A 26,245-nucleotide genomic window follows, 5' to 3' on the forward strand; every position below is an offset into this window, starting at 1 on the left:
ACCCATTGGAGAACGGGGGTTGGAGGCGGTCACAAACTAAAATGGATTCACCGATCATATTAAATTAATTGATACATAATACTTACATTTATTAACATGGACCTTCAAGCTATTTGATGACCGGATTCTCTACTTTCGGACATTTGAGGATATCAGAAACAAATGTGATGAATCGTTAAGAGTTTGACCTTATTGCCATCATCCCAATGATATTGTCTAGCACAATATATGTTATATCAGGTAATGGCACATTTCAGTCTGAAGGAAGCAGGCCTTGGAATGATTGAAAGGCATTGTAATGTTCAGGAAAACATCAGGGATGGTCATCAAACAATCTTATGTATGCTCGTTTATGGAGAATCAATTCATCTCCCTCAGTTATCCTGTGCAAATTCATCACTCTCCCTTCTAAAAAGTCCTGCACAGCTTGTGTCTCGGATGGAAACAGAAGACACATACTTGTTCCTGAAAGTCGTAGCTTTCAGGGATGGCAATAGCTCCAACTGTTGAAAATCTAGAGCCAAATTCGTAGGAAGAACACTACTTCAAGATGCGCCAGAGGCACTAGAAACTGCCACTGATACCACGATTCTATGAACTAAGCGGCGTACTCGGCTGACTGAGGAAAACACATTCTTTCAGATTATTGCCGCGAGTCACCAATTACGTCGCATGTGTCTCGCGAGACACGCGATGGTTTAGACAATGCAGTTGGGAGTAGTAGGATACAGCGAGACTGAAAAGTAGTTCCTAGACTCATCTACTTCTAAAAACGTCCAAGGGAGACGAGGAGACTATTTGAGAATAAGTAGCTTAGCTAACCTATACCTGTTCTCCACCTGAACAGTTCAATCTGAACAGTTCAATCTAGAGATGTACCCATCATCATCAAGTCTGAGGTTTTAACTCATTCATTTCAGTCTGTCCAATCCAACTAAACATAACTTAAACCCTTTCACTGTTTTGTCAAAACAAACAATAACACATGGCACCACAGAAGAGTGAGAGTGTGTCATTGAACGTGTGTGTAAGGTCATTAAGGCAGTGGCGACCCCTCATTCAGGGCAGTTGGGGTAGAACCTGTTTTGCATGACTGAATTGTTTCGCTGCCAGACAAGGCTCCACTGATAGCCAGGTGTAGCAGTGGTATAGAGAAATTAATGTATTGTTTAGTGTTGTGTTGTGGCTTTGCTGGCATGCATCTCACATAATGACATTTTTGCCCCACCAAGATTTACATGTTAAAATCGGCACTGGATTAAGGGAAAGATAAGAGTGTTCACTCCAGGGAATGGTCAATGTGTGTAACGCATCGATCTAATCAGGGCGTGTGGAAGGATTACAGGTTGTCAGCATGACACTGCATTCTAATCAATTCAAATTTTATTAATCAAGTACGGCATGTATAAAAGGTGCGTGTGTGTGTATACGTGCGTATGACTTGAGTTACATAATCCATTGGATTACTTGAAATGAGTAACGCAATCGGATCATTTTTGGATTACTTCAATTGGTTAGCCAGATGTAGACAATTCTACGTTTGCAAAAACACGTGCATATTTCTGCAAAGATTTTAGTGTGCTTTTTCCCGCAAACTCAGCGGAGTAAATTGATGACTTGTTATGCGTGTCATCCCAGTGTTTAGGAAGTGAACAGGAAGGAGCTGTGTTGACAAATCAAAAAATGCCTTTTGAAACAATGATCCTGATGAAATTTGGGATGATTCAAGTCTCATTAAGTAGGGGTCTGACTTCAGTTTTTCTGGTTAAAAAGGTTTCCGTGGAAAGCCACCAAGGAGCAAATTTAGCAACAACAACAAAAATATTCCACATAGATTAGAACAGAAGAGCAAAGCTTCCAATGACTGAAATGCAGTGAATAGAATGTTATCAAACACATGGAAACCATGCGTTTGATGTATTCGATACCATTCCATCTACTTTGTTCTATGAACCAGTCCTCCCCAATTACAGTACCACCGGCCGCCTGTGATTGCCACTGAAAGGTAACTACGATTAGCCAATAATCTTTCTCACAGGCTACAAGTGAAGACGGACACATCGGGCTTATTTACTTTTTGTCAGCCAACAAGATGAGTAGGCCTAACGAACAGCAAAAGCACTAGCCTATGTCAATCTACTATCCCCCATAGTACAAAATTTGACCTTTTCTATTCTGTGCCAGAAACAAATATTCCAAACATAGTCTGGGACAGTTGTAAGCAATGAGGTTGACACAACAGCAAAACATTTTGTAAGCAATGAGGTCGACGGAATAGATCAGAACGTTGGTAGACTATTAGGCTATATCTTCACATTATAAGCACAGCAATGCGCACACAGCAGTAGGATATCAGTATGAATGTTCCAACATGCAATCAATTAGCTGGAAAACACCATTCTCAAAAGGGACCACAAATGTGATTATACATGTAATGCTTTTATTATAAAAAGGTGCATTTCTATGGAGAAAATAATCTTCCCCAAACTTGAAACTCATGTATGCCAGTTAGGCTCTACATCCCTTGTAAATCGCATTAATGTGCTTAAATTTTAAGAAGCTATTTGGCCACTTTAGTTGTGATACAAACCTTATTAAAACACATATAGGCTTATGGGATAGGCTACATGAAGTGTTTGACTATGATTTGAACAAAACGTCACAAAAAAAAAAGCATGCGCTGTTTCTTGCCTTACTGCACACAAGCTGGGCATCATTCACAAGTGATAATACAGTATATCATTCACAAGTGATAATACAGTATATCATTCACAAGTGATCATTCACAAGGCTAATATTGTCACCCATTAGACTATTCCTGATTTAATTTTGTCTTTACATACACTAAATAATATGTTTTTTTTATTTAGAATGGACCATTATCATGCAGCTGTCTTGAAACAGGGGCAGGGGGAAAAAAATACATGTCATCTATGCAATTAAATAGCGAATGGAGGATGCGCTTCCCATGGTTCATTGTCATGCCAGCCAGGTAGGATGTACTCCTGTTGTGAAGAGAAGCAATGTGCTTAATATTAGGAAGGTTGAGAAATAAATATAGTAGGCCTAGCCATTAGACAGCTGATGGGAACCTCCTCTTTTTAATAGAGGCCATCACGCTGTTTTCTAAAGCAATTGCAAAGCCTATAAAAATTTCACCGTAACAGCCCTATTTGTGCGTGGCTGTATACCTTGGGGTGGTGTGCGTGTGTGCGTGTGTACCTCCGAACAGCGGGCAGATGCTCCTCCAGGCGCTGACCCCTCCCAGGCTGGTATACTGACCCAGAGAGGTCTCCATCAGGAAGAGAGGAACACCACACAGAACCAGAAACAACAAGTAGGGCACAAAGAACACACCTGGGAGAGAGAGAGAGAGGGATGGATGAACACAGATAAAGATTGAAAGAGACATAATACAATATAGCACTTCAGCACTTTGACTGTCTCTTATTTATAGCCCAGAAACTATGCATGTACAGTATGCACTTTTTTTCGCCATGGAGATAATACTACTATAGTTGTCTTTAAGCTATAGGAATCTGTTGTCCACAATCAGGTGTGTTAGAGCTGAGGGTGGACAGAGGGAGAAAGAGAGGAAGAGAGAAAAGAGAGAAAGAGAAGTAGACATACTGACAGACAGAGAAAGAGACACACACAAAGATTGCATTTGAATATCTACTACCCCCTACATCAACTCAGCTCAGCGTCCTTTCTCAATGTACAGTGGGTATTCACCCCCCTTGGATTCCCTCACATGTTATTGTTCCAAACTGGGATTTAAAATGGATTTAATAATAATATTTGCCCCCAATCCTTCAAGCTCTGTCAAGGTATTGGGGGATCATGGCTAGACATCAATTTTCAAGTCTTGCCATAGATTTTCAATCAGATTTAAGTCAAACCTAACTTCCACTGTCTTCTTGGTAAGCAAATCCCAGTGTAGATTTGGCCTTGTGTTGTAGGTTAAAGTCCTGCTGAAAGGTGAATTCCTCTTCCACACTGGTGGATCAAAATGGGGCTTAGGTGGTAGGCGTGGCGGGAGTGTGGCCATGGACGTGGCCATGGCCAATGGAACAGTCACTGACTGAACATTTTAGAGGCCCTCTAAAGCAAATTTTCTGCAATTCTACACATCTTTCCATGGGGCTAAAAGAAAATGTGCAGTTTTAAAGCTAATTTCATGGAATTCTACACATTTTGCCATTGCTTATGCTATCGGAGAAACATTATAACAATGACAAAACTACAACTGAATGAATAATTTTTGGGATTTTAGATTCTCTCTGCCTGTCTAGCTTTTATTTTGGTGATTGATAGTTCTCAAAGATTATCTTATTTAAAAATACACTGCTCAAAAAAATAAAGGGAACACTAAAATAACACATCCTAGATCGGAATGAATGAAATATTCTTATTAAATACTTTTTTCTTTACATAGTTGAATGTGCTGACAACAAAATCACACAAAAATGATCAATGGAAATCAAATTTATCAACCCATGGAGGTCTGGATTTGGAGTCACACTCAAAATTAAAGTGGAAAACCACACTACAGGCTGATCCAACTTTGATGTAATGTCCTTAAAACAAGTCAAAATGAGGCTCAGTAGTGTGTGTGGCCTCCACGTGCCTGTATGACCTCCCTACAATGCCTGGGCATGCTCCTGATGAGGTGGCGGATGGTCTCCTAACGGATCTCCTCCCAGACCTGGACTAAAGCATCCGCCAACTCCTGGACAGTCTGTGGTGCAACGTGGTGTTGGTGGATGGAGCGACACATGATGTCCCAGATGTGCTCAATTGGATTCAGGTCTGGGGAACGGGCGGGCCACTCCATAGCATCAATGCCTTCCTCTTGCAGGAACTGCTGACACACTCCAGCCACATGAGGTCTAGCATTGTCTTGCATTAGGAGGAACTCAGGGCCAACCGCACTGGCATATGGTCTCACAAGGGGTCTGAGGATCTCATCTCGGTACCTAATGGCAGTCAGGCTACCTCTGGCGAGCACATGGAGGGCTGTGCGGCCCCCCCCCCAAAAAAATGCCACCCCACACCATGACTGACCCACCGCCAAACCGGTCATGCTGGAGGATGTTGCAGGCAGCAGAACGTTCTCCACGGTGTCTCCAGACTCTGTCACGTCTGTCACGTGCTCAGTGTGAACCTGCTTTCATCTGTGAAGAGCACAGGGCGCCAGTGGCGAATTTGCCAATCTTGGTGTTCTCTGGCAAATGCCAAACGCCCTGCACGGTGTTGGGCTGTAAGCACAACCCCCACTTGTGGACGTCGGGCCCTCATACCACCCTCATGGAGTCTGCTCAAACGGTCAGAAACAGACACATGCACATTTGTGGCCTGCTGGAGGTCATTTTGCAGGGCTCTGGCAGTGCTCCGCCTGCTCCTCCTTGCACAAAGGCTGAGGTAGCGGTCCTGCTGCTGGGTTGTTGCCCTCCTACGGCCTCCTCTACGTCTCCTGATGTACTGGCCTGTCTCCTGGTAGCGCCTCCATGCTCTGGACACTACGCTGACAGACACAGCAAACCTTCTTGCCACAGCTCGCATTGATGTGCCATCCTGGATGAGCTGCACTACCTGAGCCACTTGTGTGGGTTGTAGACTCCGTCTCATGCTACCACTAGAGTGAAAGCACCGCCAGCATTCAAAAGTGACCAAAACATCAGCCAGGAACTGAGAAGTGATAGGAACTGAGAAGTGGTCTGTGGTCACCACCTGCAGAACCACTCCTTTATTGGGGGTGTCTTGCTAATTGCCTATAATTTTCACCTGTTGTCTATTCCATTTGCATAACAGCATGTGAAATTTATTGTCAATCAGTGTTGCTTCCTAAGTGGACAGTTTGATTTCACAGAAGTGTGATTGACTTGGAGTTACATTGTGTTGTTTAAGTGTTCCCTTTATTTTTTTGAGCAGTGTATATGGGTCCATTATCTTTTCTACAAACTTTATATCTAGTTTAAGTCGTTTAACTTTACACTAAAAACGTTTTTACATGCCGAAAAGTATTTCCCAAAATAATTTATTTTTGATTGTTTGGATATAGGAGGCCCGAAAAAAAACACTTAAAAAAAACACCCACCCAAAACTTTTCTATGCAGAAAACCTGCCATACCATGATACAGCCTCCACCATGCTTGAAAATAAGGAGGCAGTTACTCAGTGATGTGTTGTGTTGGATTTGCCCCAAGCACAAGGCTTTGCATTTAGGCCAAAAAGTGTATCCCTTTGCCCAGTTTTTTTTTTGTATTACCTTAGTGCGTTGTATTCTATATATTGTTATTGTTCTTTTCACGCCGTCATTTACACTCTTAGAAAAAAAGGGTTATTTGGCTGTCGCCATAGGAGAACCCTTTTTGGTTCCATGTAGAACCCTCTATGGAAAAGGTTCTAACATTGAACCCAAAAGAGTTCTACCTGGAACCAAAAAGGGTTCTTCAAAGGGTTCTTCTATGGGGACAGCTGAATAATCCTTTTAGGGTTGTAGATATAACCTTTTTTTCTAAGTGTAGGTCATTATTGTGAAGTTACTACAATATTGTTGATCCACCCTCATTTTTCTCCCATCACAGCCATTGAACTCCGTAGCTATTTTAAAATGACCAATGGCCTCATGGTGACATCTCCGAGCAGTTCCTTTCTTTCTTTCCCGTCCTGCAGCTCAGAAGGACACCTGCAACTTTGATGCGTCTGTGTGGTTTCATACATTATCCACAGCATTATTATTAACTTGACCGTGCTTGAAGAGATATTCAATGTCTGATTTGTTATTGATACCCATCTACCAATCACTACCATTCTTTATAAACCATTCAAAAAGCTCCCAGCTCTTTGTAGTTCAATCTGTGCTCGAAATGCAATACTTGACTGAGGGACCTTACATATGTTGTATACATGGGGGAAAGAGGAAGGGGTAGTCATAAATACATCATGTCAACACCTATTATTTCACACAGAGTGAGTCCATGTAACTTATGTGATTTCTTAAGCCAAATTCTACTCCTGAACTAATGTAGGCTTGCCTATAACAAAAGAGGGTGAATACTTTGTTAATAAATTAGTATTCATTTGTAAAAATCAATGGAATTTTATTTTCACTAACATTGTGGATTATTTTGTGTAGCTCAATTGCAAAAAATAAATCACAATTAAATCCATTTCCATCCCCCTTTGTAACGCAACATAATGAGAAAAAAATCCAAGGTGGGTGAATACTGTACTTATCATACCCACTGTACATGTAGGCCTACTTTAGTCTCGTGACAGACTCGTACCATAACCATTAGTTCTGGGTTCCAGGATAAGGCCTACATAGTGTTATGTCTGTACAGTAGTAAGTCACGTGAGATGTTATCCTTACAGTGGTTGACCGTAGGGTTATTTTATGGCGCCCACTTTCTGTATTGTTCCATTGACGTTATGATTAAAAGAGTACAGTTAGCTCTGACATCTGTGGTAGCGTCTTTCCTTCAAACTTAAGTTTCTCACCTCCTCCATTCTTGTAGCACAGGTAGGGGAATCTCCACACGTTGCCCAGGCCTATGATCTGTCCCGCCACAGCCAGCAGGAACTCTGCCTTGTTGGCCCAGTGGCCCCGGGCCTGCAGGCCTTCCACTTTCCCGGCCTCCAGCCCCTTCTTGCTCTTCATGTGCAGGCCACTGTTCAGCAACACAACTCCCTGCTCCGGAGCAGGCTGGGTCGACATGGCGGGATCCGGTAGAGATACACACACACTCCTACAGAAAGAGAGGGGATGGATGAGAATAAGACAGCCATATGGTAAAAATATGAATTAGGCTAGAGTTAGTGAGATAGTGAGAGAGAGAGAGATGGCAGGGAGCTTGCATCTCTGTAACAGCGAAGATGAATGACCATTGAGGAGCCATAGGTGGGAAAAACAAAGAAAAAATACAAATGTGGCTACAGAATGGGAGAGAGAGAGCGAGGGTTTACATGTGTGCTTACATCTCTGCCGCCTGCGATGGAGTGACCAACCTTAGTAGGGTGCTTCTCTGACGGTTGGCCTGCCTGCGTAACTTATCTGTACCTCCCTTCTCATGGCCAGCCCTGTGTCGGGTGTGTGTGTGTGTCTGCTATCTGACTTCCTCAGGCTACACAAGGTCTACGTTCCAAATGGCACCCTATTCAAAAGTAGCTCACTATGTAGGAAATAAGGTACCAGCTGGGACGCAGCCAAGGTCTAGGAGGTGTTTGTTTGTATATGTGCGTTTGGTGTTTCGGGGGCTGTCAACAACTAACTAAATTGTGATTTAAATACAAGTACAAGTCGTAGACTGGCACCACATATGCTCCTGTGCCACGGATCAATTCTGCAGTCTGTTTGTATGTAAATGTGAGCAACTGTAAGAAATTGTAATAGAGACTGGAAACTAGTAATAACTACATTTCAACATAAGCCATATTTTATACAAAAATACACATACTCCTCATTTCTCTTGGACATATGCTGGACTTATTAAGACACCAACTACAGACACACATAATTCCCCTCCCCCATAATAACCACAGAACACACGGTTGGAGCACAAGACAAAGAACTATCTCAGGAACCAATGGAACGTGGACACCAGGCCTGTTCAGGACTACCCAAGACCCAGATCGACCAATCGGAAGGCCAGACTCGCAGATCTACCTACTTTGCTTGTTGTCTATATAATACTGTACGATTCTTGAAACTACCTCTTTCCGGACGATTTCATACAAATCAGACAGAAAGAGCCGTGCCGCACGCTTTGCCTAATATCTTTACACTTGAATAAATCTGCCTTATTATACAATTATCCACCTCGTCCTATTGTCTCCTCTTGTTCTCCTGTCAACAGTAAACGTTTTACTAACACAACTCCATTCCTAACCCCCCCACTCCTCCTATCCCATCCCACCCCACACCATAGAGCTCACCAGCTTGTAGTCAAAAAATGCAGAAATGATTCAGCCATTTCTATGGGCAAAAATAATGGGGAAAGAAAGAGACACACAGAGATTGAATTTGAATATCTACTACCCCCTATAGCAACTCAGCTCAGCTTCCTTTCTCAAAGTACAGTGGGTATCATAAGTACACCCTTGGACCTCAAACCCCAAAATAAGGTTTGAGGTCCTTTGTAGCTCAGTTGGTAGAGCTTGTAATGCTAGGGCAGCGGGTTTGATTCCTGTGACCACCCATGCATAAAATGTATGCACCTACGTAATGTATATGTATGTAAGTCCCTTTTTTGATAAAAGCATCTGCTAAATGGCAAATAGTATAATATTAACACAGGCCTATAAGTTCTTATACGTTTTGTTCTATGAGAACATATCAGTCAGAACATGATCTTTAATAATTATAAAGCCTTTACGTGCGTTGTTATTTTTTTTAACATAAATGCTTCAAAATCCACAAAAAGTGATGTTAGCTGATGAAGATAATCTCATAGAACAAAACAAATATAATTTCCTAAACCTGTGTTTTCCACAGACCTTATTTTCTGCATTTATCCAAAAACCTTACAAAAACGCCATTCATTTTCCAATAGGCTTTGTCTAACGAACCATGGTATGCTTTTAAAAAATGTATTTACTTAACCTTTATTTAACTAGGCAAGCCAGTTAAGAAGCAGTGTTGCCAACTTTGCGACTTTGCCGCTATATTTAGCGAGTATTCAGACCCCTCTAGCGACAAATCTAGCGACTTTTTCTGGTGTTATTGGAGACTGACGTGAAAAGCTCGCTAGTTAGCGGGTACGCGCTAATAGCGTTTCAATCGGTTATGTCACTTGCTCTGAGACTTGAAGTAGGGTTTCCCCTTGCTCTGCAAGGGCCGCGGCTTTTGTGGAGCAATGGGTAACGACGCTTCGTGGGTGACTGTTGTTGATGTGTTCAGAGGGCCCCTGGTTCGCGCCCGTGTCGGGGTGAGGGGACGGTCTAAAGTTATACTGTTACATTGATGCTGTTGACCCGGATCACTGGTTGCTGCGGAAAAGGAGGAGGTCGAAAGGGGGGTGAGTGTAACAGATGTGAAAGGGCTAGCTAGTTAGCGGGTACGCGCTAATAGCGTTTCAATCGGTTACGTCACTTGCTCTGAGACTTGAAGTAGGGTTTCCCCTTGCTCTGCAAGGGCCGCGGCTTTTGTGGAGCGATGGGTAACGACGCTTCGTGGGTGACTGTTGTTGATGTGTGCAGAGGGTCCCTGGTTCGCGCGAGGGGACGCCGTAAAGTTAAACTGTTACAAAAGCATGTATAGTTCTTACTCTTCTCAACGAGCAGCGGGTGCTACCGTGGGCCCCACCCCAGTCCCAAAGCACTCACAGGCGGCCCAGTCCTTGCGCACCAGACCCTCCCAGCTGCAGTCAGAGCAGGAGATGTTCACCCCTCCACGTCCAGACTGCAAATGAATCGCGCATGCGGGAAGCCGCCGCTGGCTGATCCCGGGATGTAAATATAAAAAACAAAATACAAAAAAATAAAATACTAAGTAACTCTGCCAGAGTCTCTCTTTTGGGTCACTTTTACCATTCCCAAGCCCGGATAAAGGAGGAGGGTTGGAATTGTGACATTATAAAAAACAAGAATCAACAGAAGAAAGTTAATTTGTAGTTCTAAACATATTTAGGGTGTTTTTTACTCACTTTTTGTTTCTCCCACAACACAGCGTCTATCACAATTACATGCACATGGTCAGTTATGCAAATTAGGCGATGACGTAATTTAGCGATTTCTAGAGACTTTTAGGGCAGCCAATAGTTACTTTCCTTACTGAGGAGTTGGTAACACTGCTTGTCAGCTCGGGGATTCGATCCACTGCCTAGACTTAGCGCCTAGGAAAGACACCCTTACTATTGCTTTCTATTGTCAGCTGGGTTACTCAAACTGTCATGTGACTACTATGTTGTTACCACAGTCTTTGGTTTCACATGTGTCTAGTGAAATAGTGATGTAAGTCAAGTGCTCCTACATAACCCTGCTTTTTACGGTCTCTGATATAACCTTTCCAGGATTCATATAGATTGAGGGACAGAGAGAGCAAAGACACATTTTCAACACTAGGAGGAATTTCACCGTTTACAACGGATATGCAATAGCCTAGTCAGAAGACATTTTTGCATCCTTTATAGAGGCGTAGCTTGTAATTATTTGTGGGCTACAGTGTAGCCGCTGTAGCTACACTATTAGGCTAGAGGCGTAGTTTGCAATGATTTTGGACTAGTGTGGCCGCTGTTGCGACACTATTAGGCTAGAGGCGTAGTTTGCAATGATTTTGGACTAGTGTGGCCGCTGTTGCTACACTATTATTATCTGTAACAGTTCGCATTTGGCCATTAACGATACACAAGGATGACATTTGCTTAGCTTTCCTATCAAGTGCAAAAGTAGTTAGTGAAAAAAAAACGTGCCTGTACCTGGTATGATAGCCTACAATGAATGTAGAGACGGATCTCCACAACATGCCTTCCTTGTGCCATTCATAACACACCTCACGGGCAACACAAATAGTTATGTGAACATATGTAAACGGTGAACTTTAGAATTACTGCGTTAATCATTTATAATAATCAGGTTTCATTTGGTACGGTAAGCGAAAACTTTCATACACCATACAACAGTGCACAGCGCAAATGAAACCACACAAATAAATAGCCTAAAAACAATGCGTTTTTCGTGGACAACATTTAGCATTTCACAAGGATTACGAGAGATGTAAAGTCCCCTTCGGCAAGTGTTCATGTAAAACAACCGCGGTTATTTTAGCCTACCTAATTCCGAAGAGTAGCCTGTACATTTGCCGCGTTCACGTGCTATTCGGAACTAGGAAACACTTAAATGTCCGACTTGCTAACTGGTTGTAGTTATACGCGTATCGCGTTCAACCAGTAACAATTCGGGGTTTGTCTGAGTTTTCAGGTTTCTGACTAGCACTTGAACGCAGCATTAGAAGCCGAAAGGCGTTCACTAGTAGCGGGTCCTACAGCACTTTACAACTCTGTCACAAAGAACAGTCGCCAATGCTAGAAATCCTTCAAGGCGAAAGGCATGAGTATTACACAGGGAAAAATGCGTCTTGCTGGGGGTCCTTTTGCCTGCTGTATTCCCGATGACGGTGCACAGCAGACATTTTAAATTCTCCCCTAAAAGAAAAAATCTTGTAGTTATGAAGTTACAGTAACAGAATATGACTAGAGTATTATTGCAGTCTAACTGCAACATAACCACATTTGAAGTACAGTTGACTTGCAAACGTACGGCAGTAGACAGCACAGGTGATCTTCTATGGACCATAAGTGAATACACAGCTAGTCCGATACTATTATTGTAGACATTAACACACACAATTAATAATACCCCCAATATATACAAGACTAAGCATGAAACTGTTTAAAGCCACTGTAATGCCAAGAGTAGATTATGATCACTCTACTCTTGGTAAAACGGAACACCCTAAAACCAAACCCCTGTTGGAACTGGGACTCTACCTCGTCTTTAATGTCCTTCTCGTCTCCAGCCTTCTCTAAGTCCCCTAATATGTACTTGCAATTCACGATCCTCTTCGCAATCCAAATGAGGCATTGTTCCGTGAAAGAAGGGACTTGTATAGGGTATTGTTTTCCTAACTTATTAAGAAAAAAAATACAGGGGAGAGGCAGGTAGCCTAGTGGTTAAAAGTATTCGGCCAGTAATCAAATGAAAAAAAATTCTTACCAAATATTATTTTCTAATTTTTCCCCTTTTTTCTAGTTGTCATGCAATTGTCAATAGTGGTCACACTGCACTTAGCCCAGGGTTTAGCCCTCCTTAGCCCTGGACTAAGAGAGTTTTTAGCCCAGGACTATGCGACTGATTACACTTGCACATATTAAATGTAGGATAGCGCCAACCTTAGCCCAGGGTGAGCCAATCACAGTCCCCTAATTTGAATATTCTACTCCGGAAAAGTGACAGTCGGTTTCAGTTAGCCCTGCTTATGTGAACACATGCTAAGCTAGCCCAGGGTCAGTCTTAGCCAAGGGCTAAGGCAAGCCAGGGGCTAAGAACAATTCAATGTGAAAAGGCCTGAAGAACTGTGCACTGAGTGGATTCAACTCTAAGCCTTTCAAACATTTCTGTATTTGCGCTCCCTCCTCATTGCCCAAGCATGCAAAGCTTATAGCCTTACAGGCTCTAAAATGTATTGACCAGTGCATAGCCTACCCATTTTATTCATCCAAGATGAAGACCTCAAATGGAATACTTATTTTCTTGACTCAAAGTCTGCATGTAATCTTGTGTGTTTATTCAATATTAAAGTAACCGTATATGACAACCTTTCTAATAATTCAGAATAAATCATCGCTCACCCAAAAGCCATCAAAAAAGTACAAGATTGTTGGTGGATGGATGTAGGTTGAGCAACAGCTGAACGAAGTGTTAAGGCTAAAAGGAAGTGAGGTCGCTGCCACCTGTAGCTTTATCCCGTTTTTGCCACTTTGGGCACCTGCACAGGAAATGAACATAAGGTTCTGACTAGACTATACTGTTGTAGGTTAGCTAGTGCGTCGACATTTTTAGTGTCAACGGCATTCCTCCAGGTGTCCCCAGTCGTGTGTAAGACTTCCCGAGACACCCATTACCCATTTGAGTAGAACAAACAACTTTTTTTTTAACAACATAAATATCTACCTTTCCAAGTTTACATTCATACATTCTCTACTGAATTTGTCAAGGGCTTTTGGCTGATGATGATTCTAAGCTGAGTCATGTCTGGTGTTCAGTATACTAGCTTCAGTGTGATCTTACATTCCATCCCTAGTGCACCTAGCATAACATGCCACAGCTACATACAGGTGACCTTAGCGGCCTAGCTGCCACGGCCTCCTGCTACCGCCATCCCCAATGTCAACACTGGCCTCCTTCCTCCTGGGACTGAAAGAACGAGAACCAAATGTACCAAAATGCAATTCCACTTTCGACTGCAGTTGTTATTTCCATGTCAGTTGGTTTTGTTTTGGAAAAGCACACATAGCTTCATAAATTCCATCTGCCTGCTCTTACAAGGCGCAGGCCTGTGGACTTGCTTGTACTGTGAGGGGAGACTTGGTTGTAAACCACGCATGCACACACAGACAAGACACTGGGGTCTTGATGATGTGTTACGCCATCATTCTGTCATTAACGCATCACTACTCTGATCCGTCATCGGCTTCTTGGTCCAAGTCTGTCATCTACTCTTTAATACTCGGTTAGATCATTGGGTGTTTACAACAGGGATCTGTCATATGGGACCCTCAACATTCTGAGCTGTTGTCGTCTCACCATCCCAATCTTTCAGTTTGCTTCGGATGCTAATTGCTTGCCTCAGTGCTAAAACTGTCTCCATTCCTATTTATTGATTTATTTTTATTTAACTGGGCAAGTCAGTTAAGAACAAATTATTATTTACAATGACGGCCTACCCCAACCCAACCCTAACCTGGACGACGCCACTCGGGAGCCCCAAATTTCAATTAAATGATTAAAAAGCAAAATAATAGGACAGGAGAGAAGCCAAATTGATGAGCGAGGAACACCATCTCCAATCGGATGGGTTGAGAATAAAGAGTCATCCATCTGTGAAGACAAAGCTAGCTATAAACTAACTATAAATTGAGAAAATCTTAATAAGCTGCGCTTAGTTTTGGCTATTGTGGAGCCTGTCGTTCTATAAATGGCGTCTTTGACATTTCTCAACAAGGTAACAAGCTGTGTCATTGTCTGTGCTCATTCAGCCTGCTTTTTATAGGCACCCTAAAACCAAGACTCCCGCCCGTAATCTGCTCCAAGTCTCCATTCAGAAAATTACATTCTTGAGGTTGAGCTGGGCCAGGTTAGTTTACACTACATTCTTAGAAAAAAATCCTTGTAGAACCAGACAGGGTTCTATCGCTTGCAACTAGAGCATTAAAACGTGTTTTGTCATACCCGTGATACGATCTGATATGCCACGGCTTTCAGCCAATCAGCATTCAGGGCTCAACCTACCCAGTTTATAAAATGTCATAAACCGGGTGGTTCGAGCCCTGAATGTTGAGTGGCTGAAAGCCGTGGTATATCAGACCGTATACCATGGGAATGACAATAAAAATATTTTTACTGTTCTAATTGCATTGGTAAACAGTTTATAATAGCAAAAATGCACCTCGGGGTTTGTGGTATATGGCCAATATACCACGGCTACGGGCTGTATCCAGGCACTCCACGTTGCGTCGTGGTTAAGAACAACCCTTAGCCATGGTATATTGGCCATATACCACACCCCCTCGTACCTTATTGCTTAATTATAACCGGGGCATTCAAGCTCTGGATGCTGATTGGCTGAAAGTCGTGGTATACGAGACAATAGACCATGGTTATGACGCAAAATGTATTGTTTACTGTTCTAATTACGTAGGTAATAATAGCAATTATAACAGCCACCTTTCGGCCCAAATTATGCGGCGGTGCTGAAGTGCTACATCATTCCTCTAATACAGTACCAGTAAAGGTCCAGTGCACTAATTTTGTGAGAAAAAATGATACATACTGTCACGTTCCTGACCTATTTCTGTTAGTTTGTTGTATGTGTTAGTTGGTCAGGACGTGAGTTTGGGTGGGCATTCTATGTTTTCTGTTTCTATGTTGGTTTAAGGGTTGCCTGGTATGGCTTTAATTAGAGGCAGGTGTTTGGCGTTTTCCTCTAATTGAGAGTCATATTTAGGTAGGTTGTTTCACAGTGTTCGTTGTGGGTGGTTGTCTCCTGTGTCAGTGTTTGTCGCACCATACGGGACTGTTCGGTTTGTTTTTGTACATTGTCATTTTGTGTAGTCTATTTTTTTCCCTGTTCGTGCGTTCTTCGTGTTTAATGTAAGTTCGTCGTCCAGGTCTGTCTACTCCGTTTGTTGTATTGTTAGTTATAGTGAAGTTCGTGTTTTCGTCTTGTCTTTAAATAAATTATGTATTCACAACCCGCTGCGCCTTGGTTCCATCACTACTCCTCCTCTTCGGTTGAAGAGGAGGAGAACCACCGTTACAGAACCACCCACCTTTCCAGAACCAAGCAGCAGGAGTTCGAGCAGCAGCCAAGAAATCAGGACTCATGGACTTGGGAGGAAGTATTGGAGGGAAAAGGTCCTTGGGCGCACATTGGGGAATATCGCCGTGCTCGTGAGGAGATGGAAGCAGCGGGAGCCCAGGAGCGATGGTATGAGGAGGCAGAAAAGAGACATGGCTGGAAACCGGTGAATCAAGCCCAAAACTGCAGATATGAGGGGACGCGTCTAGCACGGAAGCCCGTGAGTACTACCCAAACATTTCTTGTGGGGGGGGGGGGGGGGGGGGGGGGGCTAAGAGGTAGTGGGCCAAGGGCAGGTAGGAGACCTGCGCCCACTTCCCAGGCTAACCGTGGAGAGCGGGAGTACGGGCAGACGCTGTGTTACGCAGTAGAGCGCACGGTGTCTCCTGTACGTGTGCATAGCCCAGTGCGGGTTATTCCACCTCCCCGCACTGGTAGGGCTAGATTGAGCATTGAGCCAAGTGCCATGAAGCCGGCTCTACATATCTGGCCACCAGTACGTCTCTTTGGGCCAGCTTACATGGCACCAGCCTTACGCATGGTGTCCCCGGTTCGCCTACATAGCCCGGTGCGGGTTATTCCACCTCCCCGCACTGGTCGGGCGACGGGGAGCATTCAGCCAGGTAAGGTTGGGCAGGCTCAGTGTTCAAGGGAGCCAATACGCCTGCACGGTCCGGTATTTCCGGCGCTACCTCCCCGCTCCAGCCCAGTACCACCTGTTCCTCCTCCACGCACTCTCTCTATGGTGTCTCCAGTCCGGTGCCTCCAGTTCCGGCACCACGCACTAAGCCACCTGTGCGTCTCCAGAGCCCTGTACACACTGTTCCTTCTCCCCGTACTCATCCTGAGGTGCGTGCCCTTAGCCTGGTACCACGCACTAAGCCTATAGTGCGCTTTGAGAATTCAGTGTGCCCTGTCCCTGCTCCCCGCACTAGGCTTGAAGTGCGTGTCTCCAGTCCGGTGCCTCCAGTTCCGGCACCACGCCTACAGTGCGTCTCAGCCGGCCAGAGTCTGCCGTCTGCCCAATGGCGCCTGAACTGTCCGTCTGCCAAGAGCCGCATGAACTGCTCGTCTGTATTGAGCCTGCAAAGCCGCCCGTCTGCCATGAGCCTACAGAGCCTTCCGCCAGACAGGAGCAACCAAAGCCTTCCGCTAGACAGGATCAGTCTGAGCCATCCGTCTCCTCAGCGCCGTCTGAGCCATCCGTCTCCCCAGCGGCGTCTGAGCCATCCGTCTCCCCAGCGGCGTCTGAGCCATCCGTCTCCCCAGCGGCGTCTGAGCCATCCGTCTCCCCAGCGCCGTCTGAGCCATCCGTCTCCCCAGCGCCGTCTGAGCCATCCGTCTCCCCAGCGCCGTCTGAGCCATCCGTCTGTCCCGAGCCATTAGAGCCGCCCGTCTGTCCCGAGCCGTCAGAGCCGATAGTCAGTCAGGAGCCGCTAGAGCCAGTCGTCAGTCAGGATCTGCCAGAGCCGCCAACCAGACAGGATCTGCCAGAGCCGCCAACCAGACAGGATCTGCCAGAGCCGCCAACCAGACAGGATCTGCCAGGGCCGCCAACCGGACAGGATCTGCCAGAGCCGTCAGCCAGCCATGAGCGTCCAGAGCCGTCAGCCAGCCATGAGCGTCCAGAGCCGTCAGCCAGCCATGAGCGTCCAGAGCCGTCAGCCAGCCATGAGCGTCCAGAGCCGTCAGCCAGCCATGAGCGTCCAGAGCCGTCAGCCAGCCATGAGCGTCCAGAGCCGTCAGCCAGCCATGAGCGTCCAGAGCCGTCAGCCAGCCATGAGCGTCCAGAGCCGTCAGCCAGCCATGAGCGTCCAGAGCCGTCAGCCAGCCATGAGCGTCCAGAGCCGTCAGCCAGTCATGAGCTGTCCCTCAGCCCAGAGCGGCTATTTACCCAGAACTGCCCCTCAGTCCAGAGCTGTCTCTCTGTCCGGAGCTGCCTTTCAGTCCGGAGTTGCCCCTCTATCCTGAGCTACCTCTCTATCCTGAGCTACCTCTCTATCCTGAGCTATCCCTCTGTCTTGAGCTATCCCTCTGTCTTGAGCTATCCCTCTGTCTTGAGCTATCCCTCTGTCTTGAGCTATCCCTCTGTCTTGAGCTATCCCTCTGTCTTGAGCTATCCCTCTGTCCTGAGCTATCCCTCTGTCCTGAGCTATCCCTCTATCCCGGTGCTGCCCCTTGTCTCAATGTTACCCAAAAGATTAAGTGGGTGTAATATGAGGGTGGTCATTTGTAGGGGGAGATGTAAGCTGGGATTGACTATGGTGGGGTGGGGACCTCGCCCTGAGCCTGAGCCACCACCGTGGTCAGATGCCCACCCAGACCCTCCCCTAGACTTTGTGCTGGTGCGCCCGGAGTTTGCACCTTAAGGGGGGGTTATGTCACGTTCCTGACCTATTTCTGTTAGTTTGTTGTATGTGTTAGTTGGTCAGGACGTGAGTTTGGGTGGGCATTCTATGTTTTCTGTTTCTATGTTGGTTTAAGGGTTGCCTGGTATGGCTCTTAATTAGAGGCAGGTGTTTGGCGTTCCTCTAATTGAGAGTCATATTTAGGTAGGTTGTTTCACAGTGTTCGTTGTGGGTGGTTGTCTCCTGTGTCAGTGTTTGTCGCACCATACGGGACTGTTCGGTTTGTTTTTGTACATCGTCATTTTGTGTAGTCTATTTTTTTCCCTGTTCGTGCGTTCTTCGTGTTTAATGTAAGTTCGTCGTCCAGGTCTGTCTACTCCGTTTGTTGTTTTTGTTAGTTTATAGTGAAGTTCGTGTTTTCGTCTTGTCTTTAAATAAATTATGTATTCACAACCCGCTGCGCCTTGGTTCCATCACTACTCCTCCTCTTCGGTTGAAGAGGAGGAGAACCACCGTTACACATACTTTTAAAAATTTATATATTTTACCTTTTCAGCGGGTGCTGCAGCACCCTCAACACCTCTAGTTCCCATGGTTATGCATCAAGATTCTTTGCCTTGGCTGGGTATATGTACAGTGCCTTCAGAAATTCTTCATACCCCTTGACTTATTCCACATTTTGTTGTGTTACAGCCTGAATTCAAAAGTGATTACATGTTTTTAGAAATGTTTGCAAATGTATAGAAAATTAAATACAGAAATATCTCATTTACATAGGTCTTCACACCCCTGAGTCAATACTTTTTAGAAGCACCTTTGGCAGCGATTACAGCTGTGAGTCTTTCTGGGTAAGCCTGTAAGAGCTTTCCACACCTGGATTGTGTAACAATTGGCCATTATTATATATATTTTTTTATTCAAGCTCTTTCAAATTTGTGTTTGATCATTGCTAGACTACAAATTTCAGGTCTTGCCATAACTTGGCCACTGAGGAACATTCACTGTCTTCTTGGTAAGCAACTCTAGTGTATATTTGGCCTTGTGTTTAAATTTATTGTCCTGCGGAAAGGTGAATTTATCTCCCAACGTCTGTTGGAAAGCAAACTGAAATAGGTTTTCCTCTAGAATATTGCCCATGCTTAGCTTCATTCCGTTTCTTTTTGTCCCGAGAAACTCCCCAGTTCTTAACGATTACAAGCATGTCCATAACATGATGTTTGAAAAATATGTAGAGTGGTAGTCAGTAATGTGTTGTATTGGATTTGCCCCAAACGTAACACCTTGTATTCAGGACAAAAAGTAAATTGCTTTGACAATTTTTTGCAATGTTACTTTAGTATCTAGTTGCAACCAGGATGCATGTTTTGGAATATTTTTAAGGGGTTGAATATTCATTGACTCAAGACATTTCCACTTTTCATTTTTTATTAAAATTAGAAACAAATTAGAAAACCATAATTCCACTTTGACGTTATTGGGTATTGTGTGTAGGCCAGTGACCAACCAATCTCAATTGAATCAATTTAAATTCAAGCTGTGACACAACAAAATGTGGAACAAGTCAAGGGGTGTGAATACTATCTGGAGGCACTTTCTGATAAAAAAAACAACTATTTTCTAAGAAAGACGGTACAGTGCCTTCAGAAAGTATTCACACCCCTTGACTTTTCAAAATGTTGTTGCGTTACAGCCTGAATTTAAAATGGATTAAATTGAAATATTGTGTCACTGGCCTACACACAATACCCCATATTGTCAAAGTGGAATTATGTAAAAAAAAAAAAAAAAAATTCATTCAAAATGAAAAGCTGAAATGTCTTGAGTCAATAAATATTCAACCCCTTTTATGGCAAGCCTAAATAAGCTCAGGAGTAAAAATGTGCTTAACCGTCACATAAGAAAATTGCATGGCTTCACTCTGTGTGCAATAATAGTGTTTAACATGATTCTTGAACAACTACCTCATCTCTGTATCCCACACACACACAAATATCTGTAAGTTCCTTAAGTCGAGCAGTGAATTACAAACACCGATTCAACCACAAAGACCAGGGAGGTTTTCCAATGCCTTGCAAAGTAGGGCACCTATTTGTAGATAGAAAAGCAGACATTGACTATCCCTTTGAGTAATTACACTTTGGATGGTGTATCAATACACCCAGTCACTACAACTCAGTTGCCAAAGAGGAAGGAAACCACTCAAGGATTTCATTATGAGACCAATAGGGACTTTTAAACAGTTACAGTTTGATGGCTGTGATAGGTGAAAACAGAGGCTGGATCAACAACATTGTAGTTACTCCACAATACTAACCTAAATGGCAGAGTGAAAAGAAGGAAGCTTGTACAGAATAAAAATATTCCAAAACATGCATCCTGTTTGCAAGGCACTAAAGTAAAACTGCAAAAAATGTGGCAAAGAAAGCGTTATGTTTGTGGCAAATCTAACACAACACATCACTGAGTAGCAATCTTCATATTTTCAAGCATGGTGGGGGCTGCGTCATGTTATGGGTATACTTGTAATCGTCAAGGACTAAAATATAAACCATTTTCCTCGTAAATCTATACATAGTACCCCATAATGACAAAGCAAAAACAGGATTTTAGCAAATTTATAAAAAATATAAAACAAATACCTTATTTACAAAAGGATTCAGACCCTTTGCTATGAGACTCGAAATTGAGCTCAGGTGCATGCTGTTTCCATTGATCATCCTTGAGATGTTTCTACAACTTGATTGGAGTCCGCTTGTGGTAAATTGTGGACATGATTTGGAATGGCACACGCCTGCCTATATAAGGTCCCACAGCTGACAGTGCATGTTAGAGCAAAAGCCAAGCCATGAGGTCGAAGGAATTGTCCGTAGAGCTCAGAGACAGGATTTTGTCGAGTCACAGATCTGGGGAAGGGTACCAAAAAATGTCTGCAGCATTGAAGGTCCCCAAGAACACAGTGGCCTCCATCATTCTTAAATGGAAGAAGTTTGGAACCACCAAGACTCTAAACTGAGCAATCAGGGGAGAAGGGCCTTGGTCAGGGAGGTGACCAACAACCCGATGATCACTCTGACAGAGCTCCAGAGTTCATCTGTGGAGATGGGAGAACCTTCTAAAATGACTACCTTCTAGGCATTTGTCACGTTCGTAGTAAAGATGAGACCAAGGCGCAGCGTGTGTAGATATCCACATAATTTTAATCAACTGAAACTCACCTAACAAAACAACAAACAACTCAATGTAAACAAGATCCCACAACACAAACAAGGAAAATAGCTACCTAAATATGATCCCCAATCAGAGACAACGATAAACAGCTCAACCATATCAGGCCAACATAGACATACAAAACCCCTAGACATACAACACCCCTAGACATAGGTCACACCCTGACCTAAACAAAATATATAGAAAAACAGAGATATCTAAGGTCAGGGCTTGACAGTACCCCTCCCCAAAGGTGCGGACTCCCGGCCGCAAACCTGAACCTATATGGGAGGGTTCGGTGGGCATCTACCCTCTGGTTCTGGATGCAGTTCTGGAAACTACGGACCGCGGGTCGACCCCGGAGACCCCGAACCGCGGGTCGTCTCTGGGGGACCCGGACCGCCGACCGTCTCTGGGGGCCCCGGACCGCCGACCGTCTCTGGGGGCCCCGGACCGCCGACCGTCTCTGGGGGCCCCGGACCGCCGACCGTCGCTGGGGGCCCCGGACCGCCGACCGTCGCTGGGGGCCCCGGACCGCAGACCGTCGCTGCGGGCTCCGGACTGCCGACCGTCGCTGGGGGCTCCGGACCGCCGACCGTCGCTGGAGGCTCCGCACAGTGGCCCGTCGCCGGAGGTTCCGGACTGTGAAACGTCGCCGAACTGTTGGCTCAGGTCTAAACCCTACCTCCTCCAATCTCCCCGTGTGCTCCCCCCCAAAAAATCTTTGGAGCTGCCTCTCGCGTTTCCGTGCTAGCCGTGTCCCCTCGTATCGTCGCCGTTCCTCTTTCGCTGCCTTTATTTCCTCCTTCGGACGACGATACTCCCCAGCACTTGTCCAGGGTCCTGAAAAAGTTGTTGTGAAGATGGGGAGAGGTATGTCTGTTATAAAAAGATCTTCTGCATTTTTGACACAATAATCAACTGTACTAAATGTTCAGGCTTTGATATGGTCTCATCTTGATTACTGTCCGGTAATATGGTCAGGTGCAGCAAATAAAGACCTAGCAAAGCTGCAGCTGGCTCAAAACAGAGCAGCACACCTTACCGTTAACTACACACACAGACCTAACATCAACAACATGCACGATAGTCTTTCATGGTTGAGGAAAAATTCACTACTTCTCTTCTAGTCTTTTTAAGAAACATTTGTGTGTTAAAAATGCCTAACCACATGTATAATCTATTCGCATACACTTCAAACATACATTACATACCCCACCAGACACACTACTATGGGTTTCTTCAGGGTACCCAAACCAAAAACAGATTTAATGCGTCTCTCAGTTATTTATACAGTCATGGCATGGTGGAATGCTCTGCCACCAGAGGTTACTCAGGCAAAAAGCAAGTTCAGCTTTAAAAAACATCTTGTATCGCAGAACCTCTCCTCTTTCTAAAGATCAAATTTAACTGTGCTGGATATAAGAATATGAATATGTATATATGAATAGTGTGTCAATAGTATTTTTGTTGTGTCTTGGTGTGTTTTCCCCATATACGTACAACTTTTGAATGTAATGTTATATCTTATGTTGTTCTTATCTATTACTGTTCTGTACTTTGTCATGTATTTGTACGTTTTATGTGGAACCCAGAAAGAGTAGCTGCTGCATGTGCAGTAGCTAATGGGGATCCTAATAAACTAAATTAACATATTAGGCACTGTTATCATCCTCTATTACCTCTTCACCAAATCTTTCCCAAATATTACTTTTCAGGCCCTCCCATCTCTTTATATTCTAGTCCATTTCTCAGCGTTTCTCATATTGAATTCAACTCTGACAGTGTCCTTTTTGCCTCCATGGATACATTTTTCTGCCTGTTCCCCAAAGCATTTGGCGATTGCCGTGTAGGGTATTTGGTGCAAGTACAGTTAGGCCCTGAAGCTTAGACTTACGCACTAATGCCAGATAGCTTAAAATAATGAAATAAAAACCTCAATGTAGCCTATAGATATAAATTGTACAAGAATTATACATTTATTTATTTTTATTTAACCTTTATTTAACTTTGCAAGTCAGTTAAGAACAAATCCTTATTTTCAAGATTTAAGGTATTGTTTTCTATTTATTCAACCCACCCGCCCTTCATCCCCACAATATTTAATGACCCTAAACCTGCCCGCTCTGCAGGTTGTGAGTCAACCCGCAAATCACAACAACACGTACCACCATAACACGACTCAGTGGTAATGCCATTCATCCACAGCAAAGCTAACTACTGACCTACACAGGCTGGTCTGCACTGGGCTGGTCATTAAGGGTCAAGAGTAAGGAAGTCTAAAAAACAACACACACATACACACAGGTTGGCAATTCAAGATCCTCTTCAGACTCCGTTGGTGAGTGAAAGAAGGGAGCATGTATCGTTAGTATGTATCGTTAGTATGTATCGTTAGTATGTATCGTTAGTATGTTAATAGTTGTGTACCTGTTAAACATTTTTGTTTGACAGAAATCCCACAGAAATCCCAACAAACACACACGGACCTCACCCCACACACTATTTCATATCCACATTCCAAACCCAACTCCAGACTCCATTCAGCTACTTGGGACAAACCAAATACCAGCGTAAGAGTCTTTTCACACAGTGGCCATTGTTCTGTGCAGAACAGACCTAGAGTTCCTGTAAATTAGTGGCAGAATTCAGCCCAGGCCCAATCGTAGGCCTCTACTAGCATCCCACTGGGCATAAACTGGTTGAATCAACGTTGTTTACAAGTCATTTCAACCAATATATTCAATGTGATGACGTTGAATCAACGTGGAAAACTAATCGGATTTGCAAAAAGTCATCAACAAGGGAATGTTCTCTTTTTTTTCACACTTTTAATCTAAATCCAATGACATGATGAATTTATTTGTTCATGTTATGTTGAATTCACAGTAGTTGACAACTCAACCAAATGTAAATCAAAACTAGACGTTGAACTGACGTCGGTGTCCAGTGGCATGTTTCATGGTGCCTTTAACTGATTGTCTGGCAGGCAGGGCACTGGTTCACACATTCCCCAGGTTGACACTACTAGACCCCAGCATCACTCACTTATACACCACTCGCCTGGATTCAGCCCTATCACCACAGAGGTCTAGCCATTGGGGTGTTGCGGTATTTTGGGGTTGTTAGGGGTAGCTGTATGAGGGATTTTCGTGTTAATACTAGACCTGAACAAAATGTATCTGAAATCTTTGCGAGAACTGTAGCTGTGCTTGATTGAGTTTGCTGGGATGAATTGAACCAATGGAATAGTCCCAAAAGTGCAAACGCCTGCCCATCTGGTACTCCAGGCAGTCTCAAGCAGACAAACAAAGTATAATAACAACAACAAAAAGCGACATCATTCGACACATAAGCGACATCATTCGAATTTTTGGTGGGGGAACTCAGTCGCGGTCTCAACTTACTATTGACAGTAAAAATACTAGAATACTCAATTTTGATATTTGGTTGTCCATTATTCAACAATTTTCCTCTTGTTATGTCAGTCACTGACAGCACTAACTTAGCCATGTCAGCTAACAATTTTTAAATTGGTAGTTATTTTAGCCAACCATTTAAACTTGAAGTTATCATGGCCGATGCTGATTTTCTTTTGGACCGTGCTACAGATGACTATATCGGTCTGCTGATACAGGACTAGAAAAGGCCCAGTACACTACTTTTGTTTTGATTTAGATTTTTCAGGGGGTGCTGCAGCACCCTCAGCAACCCTACTTCACGTGGCTATGCTCAGGAGCTGTCCTAACTAGTTAAGAGTTACCAGCAGGTGTCCTGATAATGCAGAAAGTCAGGGGTTCCTGCGCCACATTCAATTGCTTTGGAGTTGTTCAAATAATGTTTTGATATTTCTATAGGCCTATGATCAATCCATAAATAATCTACACCTACATGCAAAAGTATCTCTTGCGCTTTTGACAATGATTTCACATTAGGCCCATTTCACATGATATGCATGAATACTTATGACCACTAGGCTAATAAATAAAACACATTTTTATTTTGATGATTTAATTATCATGTTATTTAAAGTTATCTATTTGGAGCGCGACATCACGTCGTTAAAAACGATGTCTAAATTGGGGATGCCTATAAATTGGATAATTAAAAGGCATCTAGGGCTTATGTTAACTTTGATTGTGTTCAAATTATAGACCTTTCAACATAGCTGCAGGAAGATGTTTGGGGGGTGGGGCTGATGCGATTTCTTTACCGACAGGGTGGGGGCAGGAAAAACTTTTTTTGCACAATATCGGTCCGCTGATACAGGACTAGTAAAGGCCCAGTGCACTACTTTTGTGAAACAATAAAATATTTCAATATATTTTCTTTTTTCCAGATTGGTCAAGTGATGCTACAGCACCCATACCCGCGGCTATGCCTTTCAAACATTGTATGCAAGGTTGTATGCAACATTATCGGCAAGTGACTTGATGCCTACTGTGTCAAAGCGATTTAGAGTTGTTAAAACGGGCGAGACGAGTGTGTCTAAATAATGATGATTATTGTAAAAAAAAAAAAAAAAATCACATTCACAGCGGTTGTTTGAAGCGTGCTACAGGGTTCACAGCTGACGATGCTAGCTGGTTCATCCTCAATTTGCAACAAT

General features: G+C 43.8%; 1 protein-coding gene across 2 annotated transcripts in view; it reads right to left on the reverse strand.

Annotated features, from left to right (window-relative positions):
• The window catches only part of LOC129840485 (sodium- and chloride-dependent GABA transporter 2-like), a 46,273-nt gene extending 33,476 nt beyond the window's left edge, over positions 1-12,797 (reverse strand). The window contains exons 1-3 of one of the 2 annotated variants that reach the window (XM_055908402.1): positions 12,492-12,797; positions 7,507-7,754; positions 3,223-3,357 (exon numbers count right to left, since the gene is read on the reverse strand). In XM_055908402.1, the coding sequence (XP_055764377.1) occupies positions 3,223-3,357; positions 7,507-7,723 (352 nt within the window). In that variant the 5' untranslated portion in view covers positions 7,724-7,754; positions 12,492-12,797. Of the gene's footprint in view, positions 1-3,222; positions 3,358-7,506; positions 7,755-11,420; positions 11,835-12,491 lie in introns of those variants that run through there. The other variant, XM_055908401.1, reaches the window with a different exon arrangement.
• Between the last annotated feature and the right edge of the window lie 13,448 nt (positions 12,798-26,245).

This window comes from Salvelinus fontinalis, chromosome 41, assembly GCF_029448725.1.
Source record: "Salvelinus fontinalis isolate EN_2023a chromosome 41, ASM2944872v1, whole genome shotgun sequence".
NCBI classification, from domain to species: Eukaryota; Metazoa; Chordata; class Actinopteri; order Salmoniformes; family Salmonidae; genus Salvelinus; species Salvelinus fontinalis.